Source organism: Erigeron canadensis, chromosome 3 (assembly GCF_010389155.1).
Source record: "Erigeron canadensis isolate Cc75 chromosome 3, C_canadensis_v1, whole genome shotgun sequence".
Classification (NCBI taxonomy): Eukaryota; Viridiplantae; Streptophyta; class Magnoliopsida; order Asterales; family Asteraceae; genus Erigeron; species Erigeron canadensis.
Genome location: NC_057763.1, coordinates 25807248 through 25829923, shown reverse-complemented (window position 1 = coordinate 25829923; position 22676 = coordinate 25807248). Strand labels below are relative to the sequence as shown.

General features: G+C 33.9%; 4 protein-coding genes and 1 non-coding gene across 5 annotated transcripts; 3 read left to right on the top strand and 2 right to left on the bottom strand.

The window, feature by feature from the left end:
* The first annotated feature begins 402 nt into the window (after positions 1-402).
* On the top strand, positions 403-4106 carry LOC122592912 (exonuclease DPD1, chloroplastic/mitochondrial). The gene is made up of 4 exons (XM_043765244.1): positions 403-493; positions 1822-2462; positions 3113-3318; positions 3790-4106. The coding sequence occupies exons 2-4, from the start codon at positions 1891-1893 to the stop codon at positions 4017-4019; spliced, it is 1008 nt and encodes a 335-aa protein (XP_043621179.1). The 5' UTR covers positions 403-493; positions 1822-1890; the 3' UTR covers positions 4020-4106.
* Positions 4107-6572: 2466 nt separating this feature from the next.
* LOC122593131 (protein DEHYDRATION-INDUCED 19 homolog 3) lies at positions 6573-11648 on the top strand. The gene is made up of 5 exons (XM_043765489.1): positions 6573-6940; positions 7424-7584; positions 8226-8303; positions 8682-8935; positions 11267-11648. The coding sequence occupies exons 1-5, from the start codon at positions 6856-6858 to the stop codon at positions 11376-11378; spliced, it is 690 nt and encodes a 229-aa protein (XP_043621424.1). The 5' UTR covers positions 6573-6855; the 3' UTR covers positions 11379-11648.
* A 1138-nt stretch (positions 11649-12786) lies between these two features.
* On the top strand, positions 12787-15086 carry LOC122594108 (pentatricopeptide repeat-containing protein At2g15630, mitochondrial). Its single transcript, XM_043766580.1, has one exon. It carries the CDS (start codon positions 12827-12829, stop codon positions 14669-14671), a length of 1845 nt encoding a protein of 614 aa, XP_043622515.1. The 5' UTR covers positions 12787-12826; the 3' UTR covers positions 14672-15086.
* A 1064-nt stretch (positions 15087-16150) lies between these two features.
* Positions 16151-16312, bottom strand: LOC122594722. The gene has a single exon (XR_006323084.1). It is a non-coding gene; the product is annotated as a U1 spliceosomal RNA (small nuclear RNA).
* Positions 16313-18378: 2066 nt separating this feature from the next.
* LOC122590910 lies at positions 18379-22676 on the bottom strand. The gene is made up of 4 exons (XM_043763086.1): positions 22616-22676; positions 19717-21895; positions 18832-19635; positions 18379-18716 (listed from the first exon to the last, which is right to left on the bottom strand). Exons 2-4 carry the CDS (start codon positions 21850-21852, stop codon positions 18669-18671), a joined length of 2988 nt encoding a protein of 995 aa, XP_043619021.1. The 5' UTR covers positions 21853-21895; positions 22616-22676; the 3' UTR covers positions 18379-18668.

Genomic DNA, 22676 nt, shown 5'->3' with positions numbered 1-22676 from the left:
CTATAATATTCTTAATGAAATAATTTAAGATATAGACCTCCAACACTTAAAATAACTACAGTGCCACATTTTACATCAATTAATTTTATATTCACCATCATCGTCGCCCCCACCACCGTCCTCATTGCCGTCCTCACTACCACTCTCACCACCGTCATCACCACCTCCGTCAATGCTAAATCTTTTACATAGCTAAATCCTAATAAGAAAACCAATTTAAAAGTAGTGCACAAGTGGTCGGAGGGGGTGTATTAGCCCGAAAGAAGTGGATCGTGGCCCAAAAAAGATCCGCATTTAAAGGGCTTTGCTTTCTTTGATATTTTGGAATGACAGTTTTATACTCTTTTCATTCCTTCATTCTTCTCCATTTCTTCACGATTTCTTTTCTCTAATTCCATCCATTTATTTATCTATATATAAATTCAATTACAAATTTGAATCCGTTATTATATTTTGGGATTTTGAATAAATGCAGCTTTGCATTTGGAGCCAGGTATATTGCTCTTCCTCTGTTCCATTCTTTCAAAGCTTCAATCTTTTTTAGTTTTTGTTAATTAATTGTTAATTAAAGTTAATTTGAGACTAACCAACATTTTACCATTTGGGTATTTGATTAAATTGATTGGTAATTTTTCTTAATTTTTTTCAAAATGTCATTTTGCATAAGAACTCATGGATAAATATGTAAACTCGAAATGTTGTGTGTATAAAGATTCAATCTTTATGAATATATATGTCTTTTCCTTCATGGGTTTTCTTTATTTTTCAGAATCAATATCTGTTATTTTCAAATATTTATATTTTCTTGAATCTATGTTAAAAGAATGGTGTTTGAGTAACATTGCTTCTTCATGGAATTGGGTATTGAGTAACAATGGTCTAATCATGATCAAAGTTATCACCTTTTTACCTTAGATTAACATGATAATGGATTCCACATATGGGGTGAGGGGTAGGGGGACAACCGCCCTTTTGTATCGAAAACAAAGATTAGTTTTTTAGGATATCTTGAGAAAAGAAGTTGGATTGCTAAGAATTTGATGTAATGATAATGAATTAAGAAAACAATCTTGAGCAAAAAAATGTTATCTAGTGGGCTCTATCTGATTTTTAATATGTAGTTTTCCATAACTTGGTTCACTAGTTATTGTGCGTTATTATATGTTCATTTACTTTCTTTTTATCTACATATATCAACCACAGGACATGTTTTACCGTAGTAGTGACACATTTGAGTTATGGTCCACTTGGGGATTATATGTATAAAATTAGTTACAATCATATAACCAACTGTAGCAATATTGTTTGTAAAAGATAGTGTTTGGTTGTGTATTCTTTGTTTGTGAAAAGAGGGGAGATGTTTTTATGAAAAGAGAGTAAAGTTTTTTGAAAGTTAAATTAATAATATGATGGGTAACGAATTTTGTTTTACGTGTTGAATTTGCTCTGAGATTATCCAAAACTGTCAGATAACCCAAAGAATATGCTTGTCAAAGCATGAAGAACTAGTTATTGCCACTTCAATTCGATTATTCAAGAGGACAGTTCTAGGTTGTCAAGATCCAAGGCTATCATTTCACACCGCTAGCTTATTCAATCATTTCTCTGAGTTCTTTGTTTGATTACTATGATGCTTGATTAAACAATGGAAATTTTCATTGTTTAAAGTCCTAATTTTGACATGAATAATAGTTTCAAAAAGCTATTTTAAAAGTTTCCTAAATGGATGATTTATTCGTTAAAGTGTTGAATTTGAAACACGTGCCATGGGTCAAATGAGAGCAGCATTGGTCTAATGGTAGTCCTCATATGGTGTTGCAGGTTAAATTAAGTGATTATTCTTTCATACATTTCCAGCACTCTAAAGTGTGTTGTATTTCATAAACTCAAATGAGAACAGCAATGTGCTTTACACATTTTCAACTTCCTAGATGCCAAATTCACACCTTATCCGGTTCTTGGTGGAAAAAGGTCCACAATTTAAGCAGAAAAGCAGAAAGTACATATAAGTTTCAGTTACTTGGTCCCAATATTTATGGCCTTCAACGGGGAGATGAAAGTAGAAGATTGACCAATAAATCGTTCTCTACAAATACACAAGGAAAGAGCATAATCAGCAGAAGGACAAACCCAATTGGCCAACAAGTAGCCGATGTAGCTAGTTCAACACTTACCAATTTAAATACAAGTAGCGTAGAAATCAGTGAATGCAAAAGTGTTCATATTGAACAGAAGATCTTGGAGGAAAAACATTTATATGTTCTCCCAACCATTATCTGCTTTGATATCGAGACCACTGGATTTAGTAGAGTTGACGATCGGATTATTGAGTTTGCATCACGGGATCTTAGTGGGGGGGATAATAGTACCTTTCAGACACTTGTAAATCCTGATAAATCTGTGGTGAATACATATGTTCATGGAATTTCATCATATATGGTCAGCAAACCAGGTGTCCCAAGGTACCATCCTTAATCTTTTACTAATCACGCTTCGTGTTTGTTATTTTCTAATAGTTCTTACATATTGGATAGTGGATATAACGACATAAAAGTCGATTAAGTTTTGGATCATTATTACAAGCTTGTAGCAGTGTGCACCATAATGGGTTGCTTTACAAGTTAGTTGAACCATTGTCGAGCAGACAAGCACGACTTTATCTGGATGTATGGATTTTTGCTACTGATAAAATGACATTGGTGAACTGATTATCTGACCTTTGGGGTTTCAAGTTGTAATGTTCAGTTTTTAATGTCTGGACATATCACATATATATTGTGCTTCTGGTTATCTAATCGACCAGGGAAAAAATGGTCAGTTTTGTGTAGTTAGTTTTATACCACCTACAACAATACTAATCATTTAATGGTATCCCTTCTTTTTGGAAGGCCGTTATGCCCATTTCACACTCCTTTTCGTTACAAAATTGCCGTTTGCGGTTGTTTGATCTATCACATGTATAAATGAACGATTATTACAACTTTAAATAACATAGGCACTTCCAAGAACTAATTTCTCCCGCCTTCTTTTTGTAGAACTGACATTTGGTTTCACTAATTCAACATCACATAATCACTTTCAAAAAGAATCTTATAGACATGAACTTATGCAGGATGAAAGAGTTGATACCCATCTTAGTTCAGTATGTCAAGAGCCGCCAAAAACCTGGTGGTAAAACAATATTAACTGCTCATAATGGAAAGTCTTTTGATGTCCCTTTTCTCATCAACGAGTTCAACCGTTGCGGCTATGAAATCCCACCGGATTGGCTTTTCATGGACACCATGTCTCTTGCTCGTGACCTAATAAAAGCCGAAGGTCAGTCTATTTTCTTTTCCTAGAGGTATCTGCATTTGCATTCTAGAACTAATTATCTGTTTCTTTATGGTTTCTAATAGTGCTTATTATGAGACCCATATTATCTTATTATTTAGGGTAAGATCATCAATTTTGCAAGTTTCATCTCGTACTTACTCGTTTAAGGGTTAAGTTACATATTTACCCCCCTGTTTAACAAAATAACTGGACTTAAAATGTCTCTTCCTTTATATAAAAACCTCTTTTTTGGTCATTTACCTATTCATTCGGTAAATAATAAACATATCTCAAACACAGCAACATCAAGTACATTCAAACATTACTTTTTGCGTTCAGTTTTTATCACAACAGATTTTTCTGTTTATTCAATTTTAGATAATCACTTTCAAAGTGCACATCCATATAGCTACTGTGTTTATATGTACAAAGAGATAGCAAATGATATTGATTTGGCTTTGATCATATTGGCAGGAACAAAACTTTCCTCAAAGTCTCTCCAAGCCCTTAGAGAATACTACGGCATCACACTAACTGGTAGAGCTCACAGAGCTATGTCAGATGTCAACGTTCTTGCATTGGTTTTACAGAAGATGACTCATGACCTGAAACTCACTGTTTCTTGTCTTCTTCAAAATTATACATTTACAGCCCCAGAAACAAGCAGCAGCAATAACTCAAAGAAGAAGAAGAATACAAGTTAAGATTATGTTGTAGTCTTTACATAGTATTGTTGTAACTGGTGTTCTATTTATTAACCAATTAATGAAATCTTTGGTCATAACCCATAAGCCTTCTGGTCTTATAATTTTATATGTTGTATTTATTGTTCCAAACTTCCTGACCGCACCTTTTAACGGAGATTCTAACTTCATGCAATATAAGACAAGTAGATATGGATAGTTTATCATAAGAATAATGTTTGCAACTTCTTCGTAATCTGCCAGGACAAGCACGGAAAGGTAACTGACTTCTGTCTGATATCCATTATAGGTACGGCACGTTCATAGTTATCTTACATTAGGTATGTCCATGTTGTGCAAGTAAACCACACAGAAATCATGGTGTGCTAAAAAAGAATGCAAATGATTCTTGTATTTGTATTGCTTATAGCATGTAGGTACGAAAATTTAACACACATGATATTTTCCTCTTTGCATTTAGGTTGGGATGGTTTGGGGAGGTACGATATTTGGTTAAATGTAGTAGGATTAAACGGATAAAGTTTTGATGAAGAATTTTGCATCACTTCAAACGTCATATTGAGAATCAAAATGAGAGAATTATGTATAATAATATGTATTGAATTGAAAGTTTTGAGAAATTCTAAAGAAAAACAAGAAAAGTTATCTTTATTAGCATGAAGATTCTTCAAATTAGTACTAATATTTCTGATCGTGTATGTATTAACATTAATATCAACAAGGCCCAACGAAACGGCAAGACAACCCCTTTGGTGCCATCCGTGAGACCCAAAATGATCTTCGTGTCTTAACAATCCATCAACAAGCAAGACAGGTCCTTCGGTGATAACGAAAGTGCTATATTCCAATCATGGGACAACCATTGTGACTTTAGGTTCGTGAGGGCTTGTTAGGTTTATACTATGTATTCAAAGATGTGATGGTTGTTGTGGGTAAACAAGTATCGTCATTGAGCGTGTCATTTCATGCTCAAACATTAGCTTGCTTGTTAATTTGAAGATCTAACTTTAAAGTTTCAAAGCAAAAGTGAATTAAAAAGAGTTAAATACATGTGTGAATATGCATATTAAGTACTTCAATTAACATTAACAATTTAAGTTTTTATTTTTAGAACAATGCATTTCAAACAAACTATTATAAGATAGACTTGAGTCTTTTAACCTTGTCCCACTATTCTAAGTTAATATCTATAAGACTGAGCGGAGTGGGCGAGGAATTAGGCGAACTATGCCTTTTCCGCCCAAAGTCGCCCGGAACACCGGCCCCGAGGGGCGAACTTGGTGTCTGACGACTTCCGAGGTTCGCTCATGGGGGCTTTGACCGGCTCCTTTTTCCACGCATTTTACACACTCTCCCACATAGCAACGGTACTTTTATACTATTATATTATTTTTTTCTTGTTAGTTGATGATATTTTTAAAAAAAAATTCCGATGGGTTTTGTTGGAGTGTTCGGCGGTTGAAATGAAGAAGGAGGAGAGTAACTTTATTCAATTGTTTATGGTTTGATTGATAATAAAAGTTGTCCTTTTGTCAGTTTTTTTTTTCTGTATTATTATAAGTTTTCCACTTTAAAAGTATTGTATATTACAAATGGTATATATAACTTTTTAAAAAAAACTAAAACTTTGGTTCATGTTTATTTTCTAGTTTTATAGTTTTTAAATTTTAATTAACGAAATGATTTTTATTGATGAAATGTGTTTTTTAGTTTATTTGTTAATTGTGATTTTTGTTTTAAATATAAAAAAGAAAAATTTTAAAAAATCAATCATTAGAAGAGTCGTATGGCATAAGTAACCCTTCCTACCCCACATGTCATATGGCACAAATCGCTCATCTCTCATAAACCTCCCACTCCCTTTAGTTTAAGAAAGCTCCCACAAAGAATATCACTCCAAAAAATCAAAATTACAACCTTATGAATAAAAATCACATATCCCAACTAGTTTAGCTTGTGACATTAACTATCTAAGTTGGTGGATCTGATACGATAGGTCTCAAGTTCAAATTCGATTTATGACGGGTTTTATTGCAGAAGGTATTTAGGTGGGGTAATTTTCTTTAATATTGACGTCTTTAGTGGGATTTGGCTACCAAAGACTATCTGTCATTCTAGTCTATATGAGATGTCTTTTGTTATTAAACAATTCTAAATAATTGGAGATAAATTTTCGTTAGATGTAAAAGAAAAAATTCACAATATTTACACACTCATTCTCTAAATTTAAAATGAATTAACACATACATATTATTTACCTTATCAATTAATATGTATTCCAAAATTTTATTTTATCTATAATCTTTATTTTTCTTTCATGACAAGAATTAAAATAAAACTAGTACTTTATAAACTAAATTACTAAAAATTTCAATTTCAAGTCAAGAATATCAGAGCTATTATTTTTTATTGGGTCTATATTTTTAGTTTTATGTAAAATATTTTTATTTTTATTAAACTAAAAAGAAAAATAATAAAAATATAAATAAAATATAATAAAATAAGCAAAACAAGTGGTAGAAGATATATAAATAGTGGCCGACTTGGGTGTTTCCCTTTTTAGGTGAAACCATCAATCAGACACACACTCACCTCACACCTCCTCCTGGCTGTTGTTGTTGTTTATTGTACTGTATCAACCAACCAAAACCAATACCCAAAACCGCCCTCTTTCTCTCTCTCTCTCAATCATCATCCGCCCAACACCTGAATCCAATTCCAATTCCAATTCTAATTCTATATCATAAAATTAATTCCTATTTTCCCCAAATCAAAAACCCTAAAACCCACTTTCGATCTTTATATTTATTTTATTGATTATTCATAAACAAGAATTATGGATGGTGATTCATGGGCTGCTCGTCTTTCTTCAACATCCAAACGTTATCAATATGCTCTTCAATCCCACAGATCATCATCTGGTATTTTCTTCTTTTTCATTTTCAATTATAATAATCGTTCCTTTATCTTTGGTTATGTTTTCAATCATAAAAATCATTTCTTTTTATTTTTGGGTTTTTCATTTTATTCATAAAAATCATTACTTTTTATGTTTTTATTTTTGGGTTTTTCGTTTCATTCATAAAAATCATTACTTTTTATGTTTTTGTTCATGAATCTCTGAATTAAGTATAAAAACCATTGCTTTTTATGCTTTAATATATGTTTTTTATTCATTTTAGTCGCAAAAATCATTGCTTTTTATCTTTTTAATTCTGGGTTTTTCATTTTAGTTTTAAAAACCATTGCTTTTTATGTTTTTATTCATGAGTTTCTCAATTTTCATAATAAAAAATCATTGCTTTTTATGTTTTTGAATGGGTTTTTCATTTGAAGTCTAAAAGGTTTTTGCTTTATTATGTTTTTCTGTATAATATATAATTGTGGTGTGAAATGATGTGCAGATATGTTTTTAGGGTTTGAAGATGTAGAGATGGATGATGATATACAGATACAGCAGCAGCTGAGGGAGGAATTTCCGTGCCCATTTTGTACTTGTTATTTCGATATTGTCGGATTATGTTGTCATATCGATGATCAACATCATCTTGACTCCAAAAATGGGGTAAATAACCTACCAACACCTTTTCTTTTAGTTATTTATGTATTGTGCTTTGCTATACTATTCAAGGGCTATGTATAATATGTTCAACGCACGTAGAAATGAAAACAACCGCCTTGTAAGAATAAAGATTAATATTTAGATACAGTGCTTTTATGTTTATTCTAACATATTAAAATAGCAAAATCTTTACTTTGTTAAAAGTTTCATTTTTTTTTTATCATAATTGTTTATTTGGGAAGCTTCGATTGAAATGATAACATACTTTGCTAATTAGTCCAACGATAGCAGTTCTACATTATTTATACTTGAACTTGAACCATGTAAGGTTGCCTTGTTGCACCCGTATTTGGTAAAGATATTTGACTAAAGATATTTTACACTACAATTACCTTATTCTGAAATTGATTATGAGGGTCTTTTGGTGGTCATAACTTTAAGTGTTTATAGCATAGTATCCATACTCAGCACAAATATCACTCACCTAATAGCCAAACACTACGAATTGCGTTTTGGCTTTTTAAAAGTGCAATGATCTATGTGCACCTGAAATAGGCACTCCGAAACACCCTCTATGATCAGGAGAATATATTATTGTGATACTGAATTACTGATTTTTGTGGATCATATGCTTTATTTTGCAGGTATGTCCAATTTGTGCGGTGAGGGTGGGGGTAGACATGGTAGCCCATTTAACCTTGCAGCATGGAAACATATTTAAGATATCCTTTCCTATTTTATGTTATGTTCATATCTAAGTAGAATTTTTTAAAGTAGTTTAACTTATACTAAAAGTAGTTAGAATTATGATAATAAAAGGTGAACTTAAGTGGAAATGACGAACATAATTATTTCCTAATTTTTATGTCTGGAAAAGTCTTTCTTTTTTTTTTGTCGTAGGCTCTTAGCTTCAGTCTGTATATTAGTATGCTATATCGCGTTTGAAGTTTAGATTCTAAAATCCTTGATTGAAAGTTGCGTACTTGCGTGCAACAAAAGTGGGAAAACTATTATTTTGTGTAGTTTCTGTTTTTATATTAGAATGCATTCTGATTTGAAATTTGAAATTTTGAATTGTGAAATCCTTAACTGAAACCTACATGCAACAAAAGAGGAAAAGTCGAAAAGGTTCTGTATCAACACTTTCATTACTAAGGAGGGAACTACGAGAAGGAAATTTGCAGTCTCTTTTTGGAGGATCCTCTTATTTATCTCAGCCAACGAATGCGACACCTGACCCATTGCTGTCATCTTTTATTTTGCCAATTGGTAATGATTTGGAGAGCGCCCAGTCTAAGTCTTCAGCCGAATCGGTTGCTGTAGCTAAAAGCACAAGTGAGCAGGCATCTGAAAGGTATGGTACTTGATACTTTGCACGTTTGCTATAGATGTATGCAGTCTTTAGGGATTAAGTATCTTTTTTTATTTTATGCTATAAGTGTATGTGAACTGAACTTTGCAACACTTGCTTCTCAACAAATAAATAAAATAAAGAGGTGAGGTTTTTTAAGTCGATAAACTGATGTGCTCTAAATAGATAGCTGTTTGCTTAAATAGATATGTAGGACCTGATTGTCTTCTCTCTTTTTGTGCTTGCATACTACGGGAAAGTGAGGGCCTTTTTTGTATTCTGAAAGTAGACTAGTATGAAAAGCAATATCATACATTGTTTAATGATTGATATAATTGAATTTATGTTGGTACAATTTTTATTGTAACCCAATAGGAATGTATTATCCCAGGAGGACTATCATGTGGTTTCACTGGTCAAGGAATTTGGTTATTTTTTTAAACTTTTTTGTTCCTTGTTGAAATTTAGCTGTGCAAGCCTTTGGACATAACAGGCAACATGGGATCCTTTCTGAAATTATAGGCATGCTCTTAACTTATAACTGTAGCTAGATTTTTGTATTCCTTAGGCCTTAGTACTATCATTTCTATTTTGCTTTTAACTAGAATCAGACTGGTTTGCTTCTGTGTATGTGTATATGCATTATACAGAAAGCTATAGATATATATACATTTATATTATAAACATGTGCATATGTACATACATATAGTTATACATACACACGCATATGTACTGATGCAAACACATGTATAAATTGATATATGTGTATACATCATACATGCAGATACATGTGTATGATGTAATGTGTTGTGATTTGAAACTATTTATGCAAGGGATGTTCATTATTTATTAAATACTTGTGTCTAGGGTGCTGCAAACCTTCATGCCTTGTTTGATTGAACAATGCTGGTTCTGTAGACACTGGTAGATCTTTTAAAGGTGGACATATGTAATTTGCAACTCTTGATCACATATGGGATAAATAGGATTAATGTACCTCAGCTATTGAAGATTAGTCTTAGCTTCTTTTTCTTTTTTTCTTTTTTTTGAAGGGCATAAAAGAATTTTAAGTGCAAAACACGATCCAACAAATGAAAAGAAATAAGGAACAGAAAGAATTTTAACAATTTTAGTTACTTTTTCTATGTTTGAACTTGGATTTAGATTAAACTGTTTTTTTAAGTCTCTATATTGTGTTACCAATATATTAATGACTTCTAATAAGCAATTAAGTAAAGAAGGGTAAAGATTTGCATCTTCTTGAGTTAATGTTAAACGAGTCTCAATACCCGTATGCCCAAAAATGATTGCCATTTATGTTGTTACATGTCTTTAAATGCACCCTTTAAAAGATCTTACAAGCGCAATTAATTGGTATGGTGTTTTGAATAGAGAAATAGTAACAGTAGCTAAGAAGTGTTGGTTTTGTTAATGGCTTTGCTAATACAGTGAGATTGACAAGGATCCCTGCTGAAATAGATGCTTGAAGTTATTTTTTTTTTATTTTTTATTTTTTTTGTAAATATCTTGCTGAACATATGCGTAATAGAGTATGACTGAGAGAGTTAGCATACGTTATAGCCTTATAGGTTGTCGTTTTGAGCCTTAAAGAGACACCATCTATAGAAAAGAGTCTAGCCATTTTGTAAGTGATCAATTGCAAATCCTTGATGTATGTTAATGAACAAGTAGCCCGTGAAGGATAGTTTTGGCTTTGGAGAAGCATGGAAATAAGAATTAGGTACCTTAGCTTTGGTATCTTAATATTGGCTAGTTGTATTGGGTTAAAATTTTTTTTTTTCCTATTGAGTGAACCATACATGACTTTTGCAGCTATTTTATGTAGTTCGCTTTTCGTAAGCTGTAAATCAATGTCTAAAAGAGTTTATCTGTGCATATGGTTCTTTATCTTCTTCTATGTGGAAAGGTGGAGTATAGGCTATTATTATCTTGTTAGTTATCTTCCTATTGATGATTGTTTGCTAGTCAATTTACTGCTCAATTCTACAAATTCTATGTCTGGGTGTCCTATAAATGAATTTAAAGTGCCTTGTGGTTATTAGTTATCCTAGGTTAGTATCGACTGTAAACATATTAATCAAGGAGTGATTAACTGTGATGCCAGTTCTAATGCCGGTTCTAGGCTTCATGTGCTCGATATGACCATGCAGGATGCAATTTTCCCCCCCAAATTTATGCTTTTTTCTTGTTATATCATTGTATTCTGTTTATTGTTGACTTTTTGCAAGATATTTTCAATCTGATTGTTTACTGGTTTTTTATCGGGGCTATTTTATATATGATTTTTAACAAACATGCGAAAATGTGTTGCAGGAAGCCTCAGTCACCTCCGTTATCAATTGAAGACAAGGAAGAGAGGAGTAAAAGATCAGAATTTGTGCAAGGAATGTTGCTGTCAACGATTTTTGATGATGGCTGCTTGTAAAGAAAGATGTTACTGGATTTCTTGTTTCCAGGCAAGGTTGTGATGGGGGAGGGTTCTATATGTTCATGTAATCAGGAGAGTGAAATGTAGCAATAAAATGTGTAATTTATGTCTGCGAATTGTAGTCGCTTGTATTGCTATTCAAAAAAAGAAAAAAAGAAATAAGTAATAGAAATAATAGGTGCGATGGCGTTTGTAAGTTGATGATACATATTTATATACTTTAGTTGCTTCATCTCATGACAATGAATGAAATTATGTTTTTCTTCATTTCTTATCTTCACATTTCATAATTTGGCTGTCATTGCATTGCTTCTATCGAGTTATGGATGAGGTGGACGGGCTAAGTCATGAGACGGAACAACTGTTAATGTGTTAACACAGGTTCGAGTTAAGATCGATTTTTTTAAGAACGGATTGAAAAGCCTCTGAGAAGTATGTGTTGACCATTTGGTGCTTTTTGTTCATGTAAAATGTATCAAAAATAATTTATGCACCCAAGTATGATGACAATTGACAATTTAACAAGGACATATCATCAAGTTGAGACACTTTTTTTGTGAACTATGATTCATTTTACTTGCAGGTTTTAGCCTAGATATTTAGATTAGGCCATATAGAGGGAGAGACATCCTAACTAAATCTAAGTTAACCCATTTAAATTTTAAACAAACACTTCACTTTTATTGTTTTATTTTAAACATCTTGTTTTAAATCTTAACCGATATTTTGAATGTTAAGATGTAAATATGATAGTGCGTAATTTGTTTCACCATGAATTATAGATTTTTCAAGTTGAATACAAATTCATGTTAGTGAGTAAATTTTAATTTCGTAGCTGCAAATAATGGAAGATTGATGCATGTATTAAAATCTACTTGTACGCATCACAACACAGAAAACCTGCCTCAAAGCCATTGAAAGTTATATTGCGTTCACTAACACCTCCAATTAATTGTCGGTGTTATGGTCAACATTCAAAGTTTTTTTCGAACATTTAGTCGAGATATAACATCAGAGAAATCTAACCATATAAACCTTATCATATAATAATGAAGCTTTACACGATATTTGGCTTTAACAAATCCAGTATGTGGCATAATAATTGGAATAAAACCAAACTGATTTTAAAATTTTGTTTTTGGTCGCGTTAGATACGAACTTCATTTGGTATTCAAAATTACTGCCCTCCTAGCAAAAACTTCAATTTTCTCGAGTGGTTTAGATCACACTCCGTTTAAATAAAATAAAAAAGTCATAAGTTACAGGGAGTTAAAGTGTTACAACTCTACTTTTGAGGGCTTAAACTAAAACTTGTTTCCTTGCATCCAAACATAGTTGCCATTGAAGCCCTCCAAAACAAACAAAAATACAAAGAGTTTATTAACACTCTTCCTGTCTCTATATATCTATATCTATATAACTATAACTATATATATATCACAGTCATGAGACCCTGCAAGATTCAAAATCTCAGACTCTTTTCCTCACTTTCACCACACAAAACCAAACCCCAAAACCTCCCACTTATGACCCCACAATCTCTACACAAATCCATCATTTCTTCTCAGTGGCATTTCATCAAACACCTTTCAGACACTCTGAAACCCACCACAATTTGCACCACTCTTCAAAATCTTCACAAATCCCCTGCCTTAGTCCTCAAACTTACTGAATATTTCAACCAGAATAACACCGATATCGAATGCTACTGTCTATCTATTGTCATTTTATGTAAGTCACCTTCCGTTAAGCCATCTTTAGATTTTGTTAAAAATGTGATTAGTTTAAATAGGTTTAGTTGTAATGATATGTTTGAAGGTTTAGTTAATGCCCGTAAACGGTTAGGTGTATCGAGTTATGTAGTGTTTGATATGTGGATTAAGGGTTTGTGTGAGTTGAAAAAAGGGGACGAGGCGTTTAAGTGGTTTTACTTGATGAAACGAAAAGGGATTGTGCCGAAGATTGAGAGTTTTAATAGTATGTTGAGTTTGTTTGTTAGGTTGGATTCTACGGATAATGCTTGGGTTTTGTTTGCAGAGATGTTTAAATTGGAGATACGTTTGAGTTTGTCTACGTATAATATAATGATTAACTTGTTGTGTAAAGAAGGGAAGTTAAAGAAAGCGAAAGACTTTGTTGGGGATATGGAAAGGTTAGGGTTGAGACCCAATGCTGTTACTTATAATACGATAATTAATGGGTATTGTATGAAGAGGGATGTAGATGGTGCTAAGAGGGTATTTGATGTGATGAAAAAGAAAGGTGTTAAGCCGGATACATATAGTTTTGGATCACTTGTTAGTGGTATGTGTAAAGAGGGACGATTTGAGGATGCATTGGAACTTTTAGGTAAGATGGAGGAGTACGGGTTAGTACCAAGTGTGGTGACTTATAACGCTTTGATAGATGGGTATTGTAATAAAGGGAATCTTGAAATGGCGTTTCATTATAAGGATGAGATGGTTAATAAGGGTATACGTCCGTCTGTATCTACGTATAATTCTATAATTCATTCTTTAGTTTTTGAAGGTAACGAGTTGGCAGCTGAGGATATGATGGAAGAAATGGTAAAGGAACAATTGGTTCCTGATGACATTACGTATAACATATTGATCAATGGATATTGTAGGTCGGGTAATACAATTAAGGCTTTCAAGATCCATGATGAGATGATAAGTAAAGGAATTCATCCTACACATGTAACTTACACTTCTCTTATAAACGTATTGAACAAGAGAAATAGAATGAAAGAAGCAGATAACTTGTTTGCCAAGATCATTGAAAGAGGGGTTGTTCCTGATATCGTGATGTTTAATGCATTGATCGATGGCCATTGCGCCAATAAAAATATGGAACGGGCTGTCTTACTTTTAAAAGAGATGGATAAGCTGAAGGTTTTTCCTGATGAAGTGACATACAATACTTTAATGCAGGGACATTGTAGGGAGGGTAGAGTTGAAGAAGCTATTAAGCTTTTCGATGAGATGAAACAAAGAGGGATTAAGCCTGATTATATCAGCTTTAATACTCTTATTAGTGGGTATAGTAGGAGAGGTGATATGGAAGAGGCCTTAATGGTTAGGGATGTAATGCGAAGTTCAGGTTTCAGTCCCACGAGACTGACCTACAATGCTCTGATTCAAGGTTTCTGCGATAATGAGGAGGGGCCTCGTGCGCAAGCGCTCCTCAAAGAAATGGTCAATGAAGGCATTAGTCCTGATGACCGTACCCTTTATCCTTTGATTGAAGGGATACAGAATGTTGAAGAGTTTTTGGAAAATGATCTTTGATCATAATTGAATCATAAGTACTACCCGAAATGTAAAAGGAGGATAGTTTTTTTCCTTCAAAGAAGCTTAGAGTATAGAATAAATATCTATGTTTTACATGGTATAAATTTGGTGAGGGTAGAGGACATTTTGGGATGAAGCGACTATATGTATGATTCGAGTTGTCATTCATGTTCCTTGCTGAAGGATTGCTAGCTATTTAGCTGGAGAATGTTGAGATAGTAGAAACACTTACCATCTTTCTTAAGTTAATAGTTCATATTCGACAAAAAAACAATCATCATTTCAATCAATTTTTAGCTTGTTTTTAGTTATTGCAATTTTTGTACGAAACTTAAAAGAGAATGTAAAGAAAGCATGACTGCAAGATTATTACCTTGCAGAAGAATTTGTTTACTAAGGTAAACTTGTAAGTCTCAGGGTAGAGTTACAATTTTTTTAGCAGAATTGTGTCTTGTTAAGATGTTCTTGCTATAAGTTGACGCTCATCGAACATTTTTCTTTTTTAATCATGAACTACTTTTGTAGTTCAGTCTATATCAGTATATCTTGTTCGATGGATTTCATAATGTGACTGTACACGTTACATGATATAATGATCATTTGATACATGGTTCAATGCTATTAAGTTTTAAAATCTCTACTTGTTGATGGTATTTCTACCTAGAACTTGCACAAGTATGGATATATCGTATAGTTGGGTAGGTGTAAGCATGAAAATTTCTTGCATTTGACACACCATCTTGGTCAGCACCCATTGGTTCATTCAGGTCTGCGTTGTATCCTAAGTAGATCTACCTTGTTGGCTCTTTACTAATGCTGATCATCCTTGCTTTTGACACACCATCTTGGTGTCTCAGTTCTCAAGTCAGTGAAGTTCACTGAAATATCTGCTTATATATATGGAAAAGGAATGCGAGTATGTTGTTTCACAGAGTTTTAATGACCTCAGAAAATTCAATGGAGAGAAAGTAGACCTTCGTTATGAGTTATAGACGGTTGTTTCATCTTTAAAACGATTTCACTCTCAATGTCTTCTCGCTTTGGATTGTGGAGAGTTCTTCCAACCATCAATGGCAACAATATGAATTACCTATCTGTCCTTGTTCTTCATTACTGTCACCTGCTACTGTTGGTGGTTGATCAAGTGTATCACATTCTGTTTCCTCCCTTTTTAGACTGTCAGGGCATATGGTCTTTCGTTATAACTTTAATGCATAACTATTCAAGTCATTAGCTTATAAAATAAAACATCAGCTTTTATAAAAGAAAAATAAAAAGACCATGTTTACTGAACTCCGCTGTGCTGGTATAAATACTATTTAATCGGGTATTAGTATACGGATCAGATATAGATACTTCTTGTATTTAAAAGATAATTTAAAGCTAAAAGCAACCAACTATATATCATGGAAATTTGAAAAATTAGTCAAATCGATATTATGGGTCAAATAATAAACAATTGAACTAGAGTATTGGGCAGGGGCCGCGCGAACGCAGGCCCCCACTGCCACAAATTCTGATGTAGGCTCGACCACTTGGGCCGACCTTAGGACAGCACCCCTCCTTAAGTGCAATGGAGGTCACTGACCTAGGCCATGGGCCTTCTTGATCACCCATCGACCCCATCCAGGTAAGTACTTGATCCATTCCCTTCTTTCCCTTTTTATAATACTCTCTTTTCCTTCCCTTTACTTCTTCTACCGATGTGGGATATCTGCCTTGTCTTTTTTTTTTTTTCTCATTCTCTTCCTAACTTCATCATTCTTTCTTTTTGATCATTGTGCTTCGTTTTTGACTTAATAATATCATACGTTTTGAACCCGTTATCTTACACAACAAACTTTAGAATGAATATGTCTTGATTATTTTTTTTTACCATGCTATCTTGGACGATAAACTTGACTAACTTTTGTCTTTGTCTCAATAGAGTTAAAACTTTGTTGGACAAAACTGCTTCTCAAAGATTTTCTCTCAGTTAATACTAAAACATATGTTCGTTTACACGTTAAAATATGATGTTGGGATAGACGGACTTGATTAAAAATCGTCAGTTTAGCATGCGATATATCAAAACTGGCATAGGGGAAACATGAGGTCGGGTAACAATTGGATTTTGCCAAACTGAGTTACTATCTAATCTAAGTAAGAACCAAAAAGAATAGCATATCATTAAGTCGACGGCAGAACCACCCACATTTAGTTTAAGTTTTGAGGAATCCATTTGAGCCATGTTCCACTTTTGGGAATGCTTGGCGGAAAGATATATTATCCAACACTCGGTTTCATGTCATTTCTCCTTTCTTTACCTTTTTAATTCGTTCTCAGCTTTTATGCATTTCATTGGTAGCTTAAAAATTCTCAACTCTTTAACAATGACATTACTTTGTCTGTTTACCGAAAAAGCAAAAAAGAGACGATACAACTACACATTAATGTCACCAACACCAACGTGGCATAAGGTCTACTCAAACAAACAATGAACCCAACATTGAAACCTCTACTAAAACAAATACTCATCAGCCATCGTATGAAAGCAGTTTTTAAACGAGTCAAGTGGATTCGATAATTTTCAGATGATTGGTTTTATTATGGCTCCTAGTACAAGCAATGTTACTTGTAAGAATGTTTTAGGACCAGTACTGCCGGAGTTTACTTGAAGGTAGAGGTGGCAAAATGTGCTGGTCGGGTCGTGGTCTCGTGGAAGGTTATTCCTCCTACCAATCTTGGAATAATGTGGCCATGTGTATGTTGCTTTCCTATTATTCATACATGTTACCTTTTATCTCCAAATGACAGTACATAAGAGTTGATTTGTATTGTAGTTGTTTGTATATCAGTAATCGCATTGTTTTATCTTGATACGATACTTGTTGGCAGATTTGGTAATAGGTCAAAAAATGGTTTTGGATCGAAACAACTCGTTACCCATGTGACCCATTTCGAATTGACAACCCATATGACCCACTTCGAAGTAAAGATCATCTAGTGATATTCTATATTTATTGCTAGCCTAACACCATACTTGTATAAGATTCTTCTAAATTTTAAACATCAAGAAAGGTATAAAGCTTAAGATTTGGAAATTCCAACTTCAAACCAAAGTGATCCTTTAGATAGTTCATTTTTGCTACTTTTTGATTTTTGCTACTTTGTGATTTTAAGTAACTGTTGTATACTCAAATACATTTTTATTCCAATGAATCCATTTTCTAGACTTGATGTAACTTAAATCGAATTTGGATTGACTAAAAGTATGCATTGTTATACAAATTATACAGAAATGATGTTTACAGTGTAAGAATTTACATACATTTAGCATATCCAGTTATCCACAGTATATGGCAGGAATGAAGGCCAAAAATCTAATGGAAAAGGTCAACTAAACTTGCAGTGGAATTTGAGTGCAAATAGACAAATAGGCATATAACAAATGGCCACAAATAATTCATTACAAAATGCCAGATCCAATTGCACAGAATAACTTAAAAACATGACCATACAAGACTCACCACCAATCATTGTTACATTCACAAGTCACTTCCATTCCAACCAACCATTTTTATACACAGATTTCATTATTTGTTGCAACTGCTCAATTATGGCCAACCAACAAGTAAAAAAATATAAATAAATAAAGTAAGAATAAACAAAACTTTTGCCAAAAGGTTGCAACAACCACTACTTTCTGAGCTAGGACTACAAACTTTCCATAATAAAACTAATAATGATGATAATTATATCAAAAACCGGTACAATGTACAAATTACATTGCATGACTTGCACATCAAAATTATAAAAATGGTTGACCTGTATAAAGGGGGTTTGTTTATATGATAAACAGAAGAATGAATTTATGGGGGTTGTTGAGGAGGGTAATCCAATTGTATCAATACCAATCAAATATCTAAAACCCTAACCGATATGAGAAAAAAAATGACATTCATGATTGACATAAATTTAACTGTCACTGCACGTTGTTAGCTGCCTGCAGTTATCATGGGGCCTGAAGACCGCCTTGTGATGTTCTTGAGGGTCCTATAACCTGCGTGAAAACGAAACTTCATTCTCAATTAATGATGAACATAGAAAAAGTTAAGCTAAAATGAGATTAATGTAAAAAATTTTCAATGAATCTCTACCGAGGTAAAGTGACTCACATCTCTGCAAGCATATGGAGATGGGCATGGATCAGACCCGATGCTTGATCTGTTGGTGCACGGGTGGAGTTGCGGAAATCCTAATCTTGATTCAAAACCCATACCCGACCCACCATGTTCATCTTGCAATGACATATCCATAGTTGCGAAATTTGAACTCTGCAATTGTACACCAAATTGATCCATTCTTGGAGAGATGATACTCGTATCATGCATTGAAGGCATAATATGGGCATTTTGAGGAGTTGAGACCCTAGTTTGATCAAGTTGAGACCCAAATAGTCTGATTCCCGAAGAAGAAGAAGCAGCCGATGTTCCACTAGATCTAGCAACTAAATCACTCATTCTATTATTATTTAGAATTCTATCTTGTATATGGCGATGTATCCTGCGTCTATCCCTTAATGTAGTTGCTGCAGTTCCGGTAGGAGCAGGCATAGGCTCGGGAAGAACATAAGTTTGTTGTATTAATGGTGTTTCAGGTACATACATCTCATTAAGATCAAAGCCTCCAGCAATCGGAGATGATAGATCTGACGCATTACCACTTAATCTTCGATCTGATGGAGGTGTTGGACGTTGTGAACTTAGAGTTCCGAAAACAGTTGGTCTACATCCCTCACAATACCAATTTCCTTCAGGTACCTCACGCCCAAGACCAACACAATAAGTATGTGCAGACGAATCACATATATCACATAAAAGCATCAATGCATCATCCCCGCCATTCTGGCATTCGGTACACCTCACACTTTCATATGGATCAAGGTAACCCCTTAGTTCTTCTTCGGACGGTTGATAAACCTGAAAAAAAACATACAAAAGTATATAAGTACCAAAAAAAAAAAAAGATTAGTAATGCAAGATGACGTTTATATTACAAACCTGATCACACTCGGGAACAGAGATAACCACGGTCCTCAAATCAAACCCGGTATCTGATTTTGCAGCTTTTGTTATTGTTGCAAATCGTTGCTTGCATAAAGGACAACGGGATTCCACCTTTGACCATTCCATGATGCACGAGAAACAAAAATAATGCCGACAACAATTTAGCACCCCTCTGACAGTTCTCTTTGCTTCTTCTGATAAACAAATTCCACAAACTTGCTTTCCTACTTCATCTTTCATATCTTCTACCTTTTCTTTACCTTTCCTTTTTGGATATCTTTGTTCATGTGCTGGCTGTTCTTCTTGCATTCCATTAGAAGAGCTTCTTAACTTAGGTCTTAAAGTTGGACAGTATACCACGGCTTCTCTTATCTGTTCTCTTTCTTCCTCTGATATAGTGTACTCGTGATCCGATGATGCAGAACTAACAAAATCCGAATCAGATCCTGCCATTACCCTCTGTGTGCGTCTCTTGTTTTCTGCCTGTTTGTTTTCCAAATAATTGCTTTGTTTTGACTTTGTTGGCTTTTTAATCTTTGACTTTTTGCTCTTTTTCTGTCCTCTTCGAACATTCTTCTTCTGTGGATAAGACCTACTAATTTTCTCATTCTTCTTCATCTTAGGAGTTTCATCTTCATCATCAACAAAATCGCTCTCACTTAATTTAAATTCAGCATCTTTTTCATCTTCCTCCTCTTCCTGATAATCTTCGTTATCTGAAACCATCTGTGTTACTATAGGTTCTGGTATCCTGTTTCCATTCCTACTTGTAGACACAAACTCAGAATCATCTTCATCATCAACATAATCACTCTCAGTCAACCTAAATTCTGCATCCTTTTCATCCGCATCTTCTTGGTTCTCCTCTTTATATGAAACCATCATCTGTTCTCCAGGCTCTTGCATCTGGTTTTCTTTATCAATAGTAGTCATAAGCTCAGAATCTTCATCGTCATCATCTTCCATGTACGAAACTTTCCTCTTCTTTCGAAGATTCTTTTTCAGGTCTGCCTTCCTACCCGTATACATGAATTCTGCATCATCGTCATCGGCATCCTCTTCTACCTCCACCTCTTCCTCCTCATCTTCTGAATATACAACCCTTTTATTTTCTGGCAGATTTTTTATATGGTTTCTTGTGCTACCTGAAGATATAAATTCTGCGGCATCCTCATCATCATCTTCTGCATACACATCCCTTTGTATACCCGAAGGCATAAATTCCACATCATCCTCATCATCATCATCATCTGCATATACTATATTCTTTTCCGGGGCATTTGTTATATGGTTTCCCTTGCTACCCAAAGACATAAATTCTGCACCACCCTTGTCATCCTCCTCATCATCTTCTGTGTATAAAACTTTCTTTTCCCGTGGATTCTTTCTATGGTTTCTCTTTCTACGAGGACACACAAATTCCACATCATCCTCATAATCATCTCTGTCATCATTGTCCGTATATACAGCCGTCTTCTTTTCTTGGGGGTTCTTTCTATGGTTTCTCTTTTTACCCAAACACATAAATTCTGCATCATCCTCATCACCATCCTTCTCCTCCTCATCATCATCTTCTGTATATACAATCCTCTTCTTTTCTCGGGCATTTCTACGACTTCTCTTCCTACCCGCAGACACAAATTCTGCATGTTCATCTTCCTCTTCCTCCTCCCCCTCCTCCTCCTCCAACTCCTCCTCATCATCATTATCTGCTTCTATATATGAAACCCTCTTTTTTTCAGTAGGCTTCTTTACCAGGTTAACTTTCCTACCTGAAGACACAAATCCTGCATCACCAACCTCCTCCCCCTCCTCCTCCTCATCATAATCATCATCATCATCATCTTCTTTATAAGCAATCCTTCTCTTTTTCCTAGGCTTAACCGTCCTGTTCCCCTTCCTACCTGAACTAGTCCTCCGCGTATTTCTTGATCTAACAGCTCTCCTCGACACTTCAAAATCATCCAATATATCCTCTTCCGATTCCTCGCCATCAAAGGAATAACACTCATCCGACTCATCAGACTCTTCATCTTCAGTCACCTTATATTCCTCATCCGAATCCTCTGAATCTTCTTCTCTTTTCTCAACCCTTCTCCGGTTATTCCCACCCCTACTCCCTCTTGCCATCGGACCTTTCACCCGAAATAAACACAAACCAACAACTCTCACTCTGAATAACACAATAAGAGATGCATCACAATTTGTATAACAGCATATATATATATATACATATAAGATCTAGCCTCTTATTAAGTAAATGCAATCATATGAAATTAAAAATTCACACCATACTTGTCAAAGATCTCTAATTTACATATATTAGCACACCAATCTTCAAAAAAAGGAAACACATTTATGGTATTCTTTAAAATAAAAAAATCCTCTATAAAAGGTTAAAACTTTATATAAACCAAGCTCAAAAAATCAAAACTTTTATATCATAACTCAGTTTTGATCAATATTATAAAAATTTTTTACCATATAAGCATTAAATTAAATTTTATTTTTTATAAAAAAAAATTACCAATCATATATTATTAATCAAAATCAAGAATAAAGACAATAAAACTTAAGCAATAACATAATATATCTAAATTTCAATTCAAAACCCTAGATCATAAAAAACCAAATTATAATCCAATTAACCAATACTAAAATGAAATTCAATAGTATTAATGAGGCTTGCATATGTAAATTAACAAAATTGAAAAACTTTAAACAAAAAAGGACGAATCTTGCAATGAAATGATGGAAATTGGGAAAAGGGGATCAATAAACAATAAATTAGGGACAGAATAAGTAAATAAATTAACACTAGGGATTGAGTATTAATAAAATTTGTGAGTGTTTGAAAGAAAGAGAGAGAGAAAAAAAAAGGAGGAGATAATACCTGCAGAAACAAGAAGAGGAACAAGAGATGAAAGAAAAGTGCAGAGAAAGGGAGAAAATGA

What these genes read in the sequence shown, in the direction of transcription:
- LOC122594108 (XM_043766580.1), top strand. Translation starts at nt 12,827, where the DNA reads ATGAGACCCTGCAAGATTCAAAATCTCAGACTCTTTTCCTCACTTTCA.
- LOC122592912 (XM_043765244.1), top strand. Translation starts at nt 1,891, where the DNA reads ATGAGAACAGCAATGTGCTTTACACATTTTCAACTTCCTAGATGCCAA. An exon ending in AGCAAACCAGGTGTCCCAAG is followed by an intron (nt 2,463 to 3,112) that starts GTACCATCCTTA and finishes GAACTTATGCAG; the next exon opens with GATGAAAGAGTTGATACCCA. An exon ending in TGACCTAATAAAAGCCGAAG is followed by an intron (nt 3,319 to 3,789) that starts GTCAGTCTATTT and finishes TCATATTGGCAG; the next exon opens with GAACAAAACTTTCCTCAAAG.
- LOC122593131 (XM_043765489.1), top strand. Translation starts at nt 6,856, where the DNA reads ATGGATGGTGATTCATGGGCTGCTCGTCTTTCTTCAACATCCAAACGT. An exon ending in ATCCCACAGATCATCATCTG is followed by an intron (nt 6,941 to 7,423) that starts GTATTTTCTTCT and finishes AATGATGTGCAG; the next exon opens with ATATGTTTTTAGGGTTTGAA. An exon ending in AGTGAGCAGGCATCTGAAAG is followed by an intron (nt 8,936 to 11,266) that starts GTATGGTACTTG and finishes AATGTGTTGCAG; the next exon opens with GAAGCCTCAGTCACCTCCGT.
- LOC122590910 (XM_043763086.1), bottom strand. Translation starts at nt 21,852, where the DNA reads ATGGCAAGAGGGAGTAGGGGTGGGAATAACCGGAGAAGGGTTGAGAAA. An exon ending in CTGTTCCCGAGTGTGATCAG is followed by an intron (nt 19,636 to 19,716) that starts GTTTGTAATATA and finishes GTTTTTTTTCAG; the next exon opens with GTTTATCAACCGTCCGAAGA. An exon ending in CTCCATATGCTTGCAGAGAT is followed by an intron (nt 18,717 to 18,831) that starts GTGAGTCACTTT and finishes GTTTTCACGCAG; the next exon opens with GTTATAGGACCCTCAAGAAC.